This window comes from Silene latifolia, chromosome 9 (assembly GCF_048544455.1).
Source record: "Silene latifolia isolate original U9 population chromosome 9, ASM4854445v1, whole genome shotgun sequence".
Lineage (NCBI taxonomy): Eukaryota > Viridiplantae > Streptophyta > Magnoliopsida > Caryophyllales > Caryophyllaceae > Silene > Silene latifolia.
In genome coordinates, this window is record NC_133534.1 from 153,067,422 (window position 1) to 153,079,347 (window position 11,926).

The window sequence follows — 11,926 nt, forward strand, 5'->3', positions numbered from 1 at the left end:
GATTCTTGCAACCCTAAGATAATGTGAAACTTGATAGAGGGTCTTAAGTAGGACATCAATGAGTTAGAATCAACATTTTGATCATGTGATAAAACATTTCTCGATAATTCGAGAAGTTGTGTTTATACATGGAGTTTAGTGGGAGTTACGGAAATTTTAATTAGTCCGATATGTGGATGACATATTGATCATTGCGAATGATTTAAGACTTTTGGAGTATTATAATACATCTTGAATATCCGGATTTATGAAGATAAATCCACATGATATTAGCGTCAGTAAGAAGTCTTATGTTGATAAGATTCATGACTAGTTCAATTAAATTGAACATATTTGATTGATTTCATTTGCTTCCGCTGCCGAATCAATTAAAAAGAAATGATGTATAACACTTCATATGCTTTGAGTATGATGAATTGTTTTCAAAAATCGAATTTAAGTAATCTTTACCAAGTAAGCTATAAAGATTACCCTTAAGTACTTGCAGAAGCATTAAGGAAGTAAAGCAAAGTGTTTATGATGCAATATTGTGTAAGGGTGTTACACAAGTGACAATTGACAATTGAGATTGCGCATGGTTTCCGACAAAACCATAATCAAAACACACTAGGATGGTTAAGATACCATTGTGGCAATGTTAATTAAGAAGTAGATTTTCTAGAATCGTTCTAGGCAATAAAGAACATTGAGAGATATTTATAACGGAAATTGAGTACACTTGCGATCATGAGATGTGCAAGAAAGATGAGTCCCGCACACTTTGTGAAAACAAAGTGGGAGCTATTCTTAGGCTAGAGGGCCTATGTCTTGATTGGATCTCGACACGTACTCAGAAAGTTTTGTAATGCAAATGTATACATTACAAAGGAAAACGAGTATGTAGTGAGGTTGAGTATGGTACAAGAAATTGATAAAACCTACTAACCAAAGCCTTTTCAAAGGCTAAACATGATGAGTCATGTCATTTCAATTGAATTGAAATGAACAACTATGTACAAGATCAAATTAGATTATAGAACATGAAATAGTAATCAGGCATTGACTATTCATGTGTGATAATCGCATTTGTCGTTCGAGTTTTATTTTAAAACTCTTTTATTATACTTTGTTACATCCAAACGGGTTGCAGAGACAATTGAACCCCGCTAAAGTGAACACGGATTAGCATAGTATTCGCCCATAGTCACTTGTATGAGGTGACGTCTCGAAGTGACTAGAGTGTGATGCGATTGATGGCAAGTTCAAGTGCCATACAGTCATGTGAGATGACTAGTCGATCACATAGGCAGATGTTAGGAACACCTTGTCGGGCCTTATGACCGCTTATAGAGTTCTGGCAAATTTATATAGCTTGGTCGTGGCGAGAGCTGCTATAGTATTCTAATGAGTCGATTCTTTTGACTAAAGACTATTCACCTAAGATGGCACAGTTTCAGATTAACTTTGATTTGTGTTACTACGACCTTCGTAAATGGGGTCAAATGGGCATATTTTGGGTTATGATGGCTGTGGCTAGTCGAAGGGAATGAGTGCGATAAGAATTGTCCATCCCCTTGTCAGGGTTAAAACAATATCTCAGGGCCACTCGAGGAGTAATGAACTGGAAATGCGTGGCCACGCTCGGAAGGTATCCAGAGTGGATAAATCCGGTCAAACAGTTATTCTCCAGATCGAGGAAACCACTCTCGATATGATCACTTGCAAGTACGACCTGAAAGACACCTTGCATTGAGTGGGAGATAGTAATAGGACAAGAGAATTGGTGACGCACACTTGTCGAGGACAAGTGGGAGATTGTTGGGAAATGTGTCCTCAACATTAGTGCGATCACATGATTTAAATATAATTATTAAATCTCATTTTAAGAATACATGTGGGATGTAATATTTTACAAATCAACTGGTCCACACATATCGGTAATGATTGGTGACTAGAGTTTGACATTACTTGTCGTGCGGCGGTGGTGATCGATTGATCCCCTTAGGTCATACCTATAGGGAAATACTCTTAATTGATTATTTAATTGATCGTATACCGATACGAGTTAATTAAATTACTTAAAATTGACGGATGATTTTGTGAGTATAATTTACGTATCTTATTGTAAATATGATTAAATGAGATACGGTCTAAGTAATCGAATTATTTTATTACTTAGATGAAATTATTGTTTAAAGAAACAATTGAAACGGAATGAATAAATTATTATAAATACAGAATGTTGTAGTTTATAATTTGGAAACATTTTTGGTACAAGTAATTACGAATTACTAGTCGATTTTGTAAATGACATATTTTATGAGTATGTTGATTTTTAATATGTTAAAAATACATTACATTGTGACAGGTCATGTAACATGTTACATGTGACAAATTTGACAAATTACAAAATAAAATGGGTTCTCCATTTTATGCTTAAAAACCGAAAATGAGGAGGTAGTGTAAGATATATATTGTGTTTTTATCTTGAGTGGAAAACACAATCATGATATCTAAGTACTAGCCTTGCAAGCCTAAGCTTTTGAGAAGAGCAAAAACAAAAGGCATTGGGCATACTACCCAATGCTCTCTTTTTCGGCCTCCCACAAGAAAGAGAGGAGAGCTCTTCTCTTTAAATTTTAATTATTCATTCTTCCCATCTTTTTCTAGTGTAATAAAATCCTCCAAAACTCTCTACAATTTATGATAATTCTAGAGAAATAAAATCTCACAAAAACATCACCTCTTGACCGAAATTTTCAAGAGCCAAAATACAATTTATTTTGTGTCATTTTTATGGTGAAACTAGTATTATTACTAGATCTAAATATTATTGGTTTATTAAGATGTATTCCTTGGGTATATGCTTTTGGGAGGGATTCTACCTTTGAGTCCTTGTTCTTCCATTTGGAGAGCTCAAGAACAAGTGAGTAGGTGAACTCACTTGTGCCCATAAATCCGAAAATCACATGGTGAGATATAGATTTTTCCATCTCTTTAATTAATGTTTGCATGCATAAGACCTTTATTAATTTTATGACAAATTAATTTATAAACATATATGAATATGTTAGTGAATATAGATCTACATTTCCTTCATATATATATATATATATATATATATATATATATATATATATATATATATATATATATAGAGGCAAGATCCGGTGAGTCCACCTATATTTTTGAGTCCCATGAGTCCACTTATGTATCACACGTTGTACACAAGAATATCGGTAATTAAATAACAATATAGAAGTGTCCCCAAAAGATTGCAATACGTGATTTCTGTGAATTTCCTTTACCTGCCATTGATATGATTGAACATCAAGTTTGTTAGTCTTGCAAATCAAAAGTTATAATAGTACTACTACTACTAGCACAAACCTCAGGTGTATATAACTCTTGATGGTCTTAAGCTGAACCATGTCATTTGACTCCCATCCTACCTATAATCAGTGTAATTTACGGTATGATTTCCAAGAAGGGTGGTCTCTCGGGGCCCTTGGTGTATTCCTTTGCCATCGACGTTGAAATTAATGGTCGCACCATACGCCATGCTGCTGTATCCTGAGAAAGCCATACGCATGAGATGGACTTGAAATTAACGAGGCTTTTTTATAGGTCCGGGTAGTGAAGGGTCAAATAGTAATGTAAGAGGTTTCGGTTCTTGGTGTTTGATTTGTCAAGTGCGTCGACCGTGAAACCCGTGAGATGGACTTGAAGTTCAGGGAAACGGATGAAGAGCAAGAGTAACACGGCGATTAGTATCACAGATGCAATGATTTGTGCAATTAGTATACAGTAGATGTGAAGGTGTTTTAGAAGTTTGTGTTTGATTCGAAATCGGGTTTTTGGGTTTCAAGATCTTGCCATTGTTGAATGGAGTTTGTATTTGGCAAAACAATATGATTGATTAATGATGAAAATTTGTACATACGGAGGTATATACAAGTAGTTCCAATTATAATGAAAAAATAGAGAAAAAATGCAAGCCACCAACAAGGCAACAGCCTACGCATAAGACATTTAAGCCATTGACTTTGCGGTGTTTCATATTAATTATGCTATATAGTACTCCCTCCACTTTTTTTTGTTCACCCCATTTCTTTCTACGCGCATATTAAGAAAAATTATTAAAGAATGAAAAAGTAAGAAAAGAGTTGTAAGTGGAGTGAAAAGAATGATTAAAAAATGAAAAAGTAATAATAGAGATGTAAGTGGGGTGAAAAGAATGATTAAAGAATGAAAAAGGTAGTCCAAATAAGGAAAGAAGAGAAATGGGGTGAAAATAGATAATTTGCCAAAAGGGGGAAATGGGGTGAAAATAGGAAAGTGGAGGGAGTATATATTATGACAATTCTCTTGTCTTCTTATCTCTCTTTATTCTCTAATGGGGTTTAGCTATGTAATAGAGGAGACACAGATAATGACGGATTACAATGGTGGACAAGATGACTGATAATGAAGATGGTGAATGACGGAATGAAAGGCGAAGTTATGTTCAGTGGTATGATATTATATAGTATATAACCGTGATATTGTTTAGTACAACCAGTGATATTGTTTATCGTAAGGTGTGATATTATTTTGTATAACTTGTGATACTATTTTAATGGACTCAAAGACTCAGATACAATATCACAGGTTATGTTAAACAATATCACAAAAAAAAAAAAAAAAAAAAAAAAAAAAAAAAAAAACTTTTTTTTATTCATAAAAAAAATCGTGATATTTTTTTGTAGAGCGTGTGATACATAAGTGGACTCACGAGACCCAAAAAGATAGAGTGGACTCATGTGATCCTAATTCTATATATATATATATATATATATATATATATATATATATATATATATATATATATATATATATATATATATATATATTTATGAATATTGTATATTATATGATGTTTTATCGTATATACTTCTCCTAGCTATCTCGGAAGGCGGTACAAGAGGACCAACCATGTTACACGATGTGCACACGCGACCGCTTCAGAAAAGGGTGGCCATTATTCTAAATGAGTTTGGGCAACCAATTGGTCCCATAGTTCAAAAACAAAACATTGTAGGTGAATTTTCTCGTTTTTTAGGTATATTAGCTCGAGATTATACCTATGCACCTTTAGTCTTTGACTCTTGGCGGAAAGTCCCTAACAAAGATAAATTGTGGGCATATGTCTTGGTATGCATCCTTTAAATTACAACTTATTTGAATTCAGTAGCGCCCATTTATTTTTTTTCAAACTTATACGAAATCATTTTATTTTATGCAGACAAAATATATAGTACCAGATGAAGGTAAAGACTGGGTGATGAAGACTGTTAGAGATGCTTGGAGAGTCCATAAATGTCGTTTCAAGAAGAAGCATTTCTACAGACATAAAGATGATAAAAGTAGGTGGAGAAACAGATCTAACCTAGTTCCTGATGACGACTTTCTAAAATTACTTGCCACATGGAAAAAGAAATCTGAGAAGGTGATATTCAACCCCTTATACTTGAATTTATTAATCTGAAATTTTTTTGCCTAGCTTAATATGTTGTAGATATCGTCTTTAATTACACTAATATGTTTCAATATCTATGCATTGCTCTAATGTGTAGAGGCGATGCTCTCGTAACCGTGATCGCCGGTTGGCTCAAAAAAATATGCACACCGCTGGCCCAAACAGTTTTGCAGTTATACGCGAGGAACTGGTAATTTTAATGGCTGTCATCAGTTATATGAACCGTAGATAATATTAACTAAAGCATAAATTAAGTTTTGCTCAATTTACAGACAAATGAAAATCCAGACAAAGAGCCACCTTCTCTTGCTAAGATGTTTGAGCATACTCGTGAAAGAAAAACAGGAAAAAAGTACAAAGAGTCGTATGACGATACAGAAAGAAAGATAGTAAGTAAATCAATCCTGTCATGTTTATAGTTACTATGATGCTTTGATAAAATTTTTTGACGAGTGACTGTCTAATTATAGACAGAAATGAAGACGTATGTACCTGGTGATGGGGAATGCCAACCAGACCCCTTTTTGGGTGTCATGGGCAAGGAATATGACGGTCGTCGTAGATTATTTGGCAGGGGCGTGTCTAATAAAAAGTTAAAGGAGGTGAATGGTACACAAACGTCTTATGTGGTTCCAGAGGAAATTTTGGAGTCTCTAAAGACTAGTTTACGTGAAGATTTGCGGAAAGACATGGACTACGAAATGAGTAGACGAAACAAAGAACAGGAAGAAGAATATCTCAAGAGGAAGGCCGAGTTAGAAAGCATGGAAAAAGATATTGAAAATGAAAGAGAGTTAATGAGAGAGCAAATACTAACAAAGTTTTTAGAAAGGCTACCTCCAGAAGTTGTCAAGGAGTACTTATCTTGAGGTATGTATATATCTTCTTCATTGCTGATTCTTTATTTTTCTCTCTTTTCTCCCGTAAGTCTTGCCGATGAATGTGAGGAGTTATTGATGAGAATTGCCCCCTTGTTTTAATGTGGGAACATTTTGGTTAAAGTGTACCCTTTTCATTTAGAATTGGTTAAAGATTTTGGTCAACTTTAATGGCTTGCTATTGTTGGTTCATATGCTGTTTATAACCCACATGATTAGCTGTTTGGCCATTTCTATGTTTATCAATTCACATAGCTTCTTTGTCTTAGGATTTAGGATAAACGTGAAACGTGAAGTACGGGTTTAATTGCTATTGTTTTCTAATGATTTTTGGTAAAATTTGTTGTGGTTCGATTGTCGCTAAAAATTGTGCATCCAAGTCGTAAGTTATGGTTGAATTTGGTTATGTTAAGTAGGTAACGGATGGTTGTATATTATTAAATCCAAAGCGATGTATCATTGACAGTAGCCGTTGCTTAAACTTTCACTCATGTTGAATTGTAATAGAATCACTGATGGCCAGTAGCTAAATTTCCTCACCTAGCACTTTATTTCGTCTGACCATACTAATTCATGCTATAATGGTTATAATGCTTAATTAATTGCATTATGAGAAATATGTTTAGTGGTGTACTGGATGTGCGGTTGTAACATGAACATGGTAAGTTGAGTTTTGAATGATAGATGCTTGTCTTAGTTAAATTTTATGCTGATGATGTACGCGCCCTCAGTATGCCGCTCGCGCTACGTGAAATGTTGGAGTCGTGCGTTGGTTTGTGTTGTTCAGGAACATGTTTGGTTCAATTTTCATACAAATGCACAGGGACATGTTTTACTATGCGTGAAACTTAACAACAAGAATTCTGGTTTCTAATTGTCTTCCATTTTTTATGTTACAGGTTGCATTTGAGGTATTATTTTGCCGTGGGTTGATTTTCTGTTCGGGTGGCAACATACATATGGTCCAAAGTACAACAATGAAGACTTTTAATATAATAATCGTTACTCATTTGTTCTATTTAAACATTTGCTACATTTTTTCTACTTAAACATTTGCTAAGTTCTACTTTTGATTTTGGAAATGTAATGACATTCATTTTGAGACTGAATCTATTGTAATTTTGGAATGATTTGCAATTGAATGCACAATCAGTGAGAATTACAATTAAGTATTGTCTTTGGATAAAGTAGTAGTGTTGTATTTGTTTATTACAAGTGTTGTTATTGAACGTAACTAGTGTTGCGCTTGCAAAATAAAAATGTTGCATTTGTTTGTTATAAGTGTTGCTTTTCAACATGAAAAGTATTGCATTAGTTCAGGAAGTGTTGCTATTTTTTCACAAGAAGTGTTGCATTAGCAAATAAAAATGTTACCTTTGAAATTGAAAAAAGCGTTGCATTAGCATAACATATGCAACACTTTATAAAAGTGTTGCTTTAGTTTGAAAAGTGTTGCATTAAGTGTTGCAATGAGCTAATGCAACAAGACTTTATGTAGCACTTCATTAAGTGTTGCATAAACTCTAAAGCAACATTTATACGACATTATGCAACAATAGCGAAGTGTTGCTACAGGATCAAAATGTAGTAGTGACAGCACACATCTGTTGGCTAATTGCAGACCTCTTCTGCTCAAGTTATCCAGAGTTGGGAGCTTATTCTGTATTGCAAGAAGGCCAATGATTTTATGCTTTGGGTAGTTGAGAGAGTCTCCCACAGTTTTATGCATAGGAAGAACAGACCCTTTCTGCCTTAGCAAATTATAAATCTGCTGCTTATAGTCAGGTTTACAAAGCAAGTTTTTAGCATGATCAATGGTACCTACTATCTGGATAAGGGCATCTCTTCAATTGATGATGTTACTCCAAAACCAGGAGTGTGCAGCAGTGAGGCAAAAATACTAGAAGTTAACACCCCTGAGAATGTAAGCTCTTACCCATTGCACCCATACATTAGGAGTATTAGTTTCAAGTTTCTTTATCCAAGACATCATTTGTGACTTATTCCAACTCAGAATCTCCTTAATATCCACTCCTCCTTCCCTGCCAGGCTTACAAAGACTATCCCAGCTTTTAAAGACAAATCTTCTTTTCTCATCTTCTATCCCCCAAAGGAAATCCTTGCAAATCTTATGGATCTTCTTAGCAATCCCTTTTGGTAATAAGATACTAGCTCCCCAAAAATTTTGTATCCCAAAAATTACTGAGTTAATAAGAGCAACTTTGCCAGCATAACTCAGAAGGTTATTAGCCCAATGTGAAATCTTGCTTCGAATTTTATCCATCATGGGAATAAACATTATTTGAGTAAGCCTTGCTCCAAATAAAGGGATGCCAAGATACCTGACTGGAAACTCCCCCTCAACATAGCCAGTAGTAAAGAGGATTAGCTGCTTCACAGTTGGTGAGACTCCTCCAAAATATAGTTGAGATTTCATAGGATTGACTCTAAGCCCAGACCAAGCTGCAAATTGAGCCAAACAACTGTCAACAGCCTGGATGGAAGGAAGATCCCCCTGGTGAAAACTAGAAGATCATCGCAAAGACCAAGTGTGTGAGTTTAACCTTCACACACTTGGGGTGGTAAGAGAAGCCAGGATAAGTGGGAAGTATTCTAAGCAATCTAGATAAAATTTCCATGCAAAGAGTGAACAGATAGGGGGATAGAGGGTCCCCTTGACGTAGCCCTCGTTTACCAGGGAAAAAACCAGTGGGAAAGCCATTTACATTGAGGGAGAAGTGAGAGGAGGTAACACAAGCAAGGATCCAGGCAGAAAATTTTGCAGAGAAACCAAAGCCATGTAAACAATTGGCCAAAAAAGACCAATTAACAGAGTCAAAGGCCTTTTGTATATCCACTTTGAGAATACACCTAGGAGTGAGAAGACTCCTATGATATTTAAAAGCCAATTCATGAGCTAACATAGAGTTATCAAAGAGATCTCTCCCCTCAATAAACGCAGCTTGTTCCAGACCAACCAAATCCCCCAACACAGTCTTTAATCTATTAGCCAAGATTTTGCTGACCACTTTGTAAAAGACAGTACAACAGGAGATTGGCCGGAAGTCTTTAACAGTCCTAGGAGTCTCATTTTTTGGGATCAAAGCAATGAGAGTAGAATTTGCAGAACGAGGCATCTTACCATGTCTGAAGAACTTCTGAACAGCATCAGTGAAAGCCTGATGAATAACCATCCACCCTAGGGCTTTTATGCCTATTGATGGAAGAAAGAGCTTCTCTGATTTCCTGAGTGGTAGCTATACCATCAAGATGAGTCCCACTAGGAAGAGTACCAGAAGAGAATAAATCATTAGGTAGGGGTGCACTTCTCTCCTCAGTCCCTAGTAACTTAATGTAGTAATCCACAAACGCTTGTGCCACCTCAGTCTGCCCCTACAAATATGACCATGAGCATCCTCAATAATACCAATAGTATTCCTACTTCTCCTAGCAGCAATACTAGTATAAAAGTACCTAGTATTAGTGTCACTGAGAGTAAGATGCTGAATCTTAGCCTTTTGAGCCAGAATTTTCATTTTAGCAGCCTTAATAGTGAGGTAAGAAAGAGTAAGAGCTTTCTCTTTAGCCAAAAGAAGTTGATTGAGGGGAGAGATTTGAAGAGCAAACTGACACTGAGTCAATTCAGCCTTAGCTTCAGCCACCCTCTTAGTTATTCCAGAGAACGCAGCAGCATGGACGGACTTCAGAGGTCCCCTCAGCCCCCTTAATTTAGAGAACAAAGAGAAGATTTTAGTACCAGGCACATGTCTATTCCACTGATCAGCAACCAACTGTTTAAACCCATGAGAGAGGGCCCAACAAGTAAGATATTTAAAAGACCTAGGCCTGATGTTATTATAAGGGATAGTGAGGACAATAAAAGCATGATCAGATACACCAGCAGGTAGGAATGCCACAGTTGAAGAAGATATTTGTAGAAACCAACTGGTATTGACCACCAATCTATCCAATTTAGCCCATTTAGGAGAGATATCTCGCTTATTATGCCAAGTGAAAACCCCCGAGTGTAAGGGTGATCAGAAAGAGCACAATCTGCAAGACAGTCTCTAAACTCCAACATATCCCTTTCATGAAGGACACACCCAACTCTCTCATCAGCATTTAGAGAAACATTGAAGTCTCCAAGACAAACCCAGGGTAGAGCAAGTCCCACAGAGAGTTGTCTCAAGCTATCCCATAACACCAACCTATCAGTTGCCCTGTTAAAAGCATAAATAAAAGTAACCACAACCTTTAATTGAGTAGAATGAGAAAGAAGGGAGCAATGCATAAATTGAGCCCCACTAGCTAAAACCTGCACATGAACAGTTGAAGGGTTCCAAAAGATCCGAATTCTACCACCAGAGTGCATATCATAATTAGTAACTAATTGATATTGACGAAATTTCTTCCTGTGAATATTACCAACATAATTTGATTTGATATGAGTCTCAATAATGTCTCCACAATCAACCTTATGAGTTTGCAGAAAGCCTAAAACCTTCTGCTGTTTTAGGAGGTCAGTCATCCCCTTCACATTCCAGGAGGAAATGATCATTGAGGTGAGAGAGGAGGGGGGGGGGGGGGGGTTGCCCTCCAGGCTCAATCTCCACAACACTGCCAATTTCTAATCTAAAACGAATAGTCTCATGCTCCACATCAAGATTAACAATAACAAGAGCCTCCTCAGCTAAAACTGAATACTTGTTTGTAAGAGTAGTAACAACAGTATCAGTTGGGGTAATTGAAGTACTTTTTTGAGATCCGTTGTTAGCAGGTGAACCACTAGAGGCTGCTTTATCCTGTGAGGCAGCAGCATGAACAGGGACAACAGGGTCCTTAACCTTATAAACCTGCTTTGGCTTATTCCTGTTGCATCTATCCTGAGTGTGGCCAATTTTTTTACAGGTATGGCAAAAATGTGGCACCCATTTATATGCAATCTTTTGAAGAACAATACCCCTATAAGGAGTGTGAAGTGTCATAACTTTTGGTAATTCCTTAGAAAGATCCACTTCAACCAAAATCCTTGCAAAAGCAATCTTACTCTTGAGTGTGGTTGGTTCATCTGCACAAATGGGCCTACCAACGAAGCTGGCAACCTTACTAAGTGCAGACTGGGACCAAAAACAAGGGTCTAGATTTGGGAACAAAACCCAGATAGGGACAGTGGTCAGTTCAGCCAGTTCCTCAGCCACCGTGGGAGACCAGGGTTTGAAAACCAATGGGTAGCCATTCACATTCCAGGAATCTGTCTGTATAGCATCCATATCCTCTTTAGACAGAAACCGAAAATAATACCACCCACGAGATAAGTAGAGAACCTCTGGTGTAGTGATATGGTTCTAGTGCTTAGAAATTAGAGAATTTAATTCAACAATGGAAGTTTGCCTACCCATAACTGTCCCCACCAAAGTACAACTCCAGTACTCAATTTATGTAGCAATATCAGCTTCATCTATGGTCACCTCTTTTTCCCCACCCCTAACAAACGACAAGGTCATCCCCTTACTAGATGATTTCAGGGTCTGAACATATGGTTTCTTCGAGG

At 36.5% G+C, this 11,926-nt stretch overlaps 1 protein-coding gene across 1 annotated transcript; it reads right to left on the reverse strand.

Annotated features, from left to right (window-relative positions):
• Nucleotides 1-7,849: 7,849 nt before the first annotated feature.
• Nucleotides 7,850-11,645, reverse strand: LOC141601778 (uncharacterized). The gene is made up of 6 exons (XM_074422080.1): nucleotides 10,969-11,645; nucleotides 10,395-10,595; nucleotides 9,757-10,320; nucleotides 9,071-9,621; nucleotides 8,312-8,838; nucleotides 7,850-8,203 (listed from the first exon to the last, which is right to left on the reverse strand). Exons 1-6 carry the CDS (start codon nucleotides 11,643-11,645, stop codon nucleotides 7,850-7,852), a joined length of 2,874 nt encoding a protein of 957 aa, XP_074278181.1.
• Nucleotides 11,646-11,926: the final 281 nt, after the last annotated feature.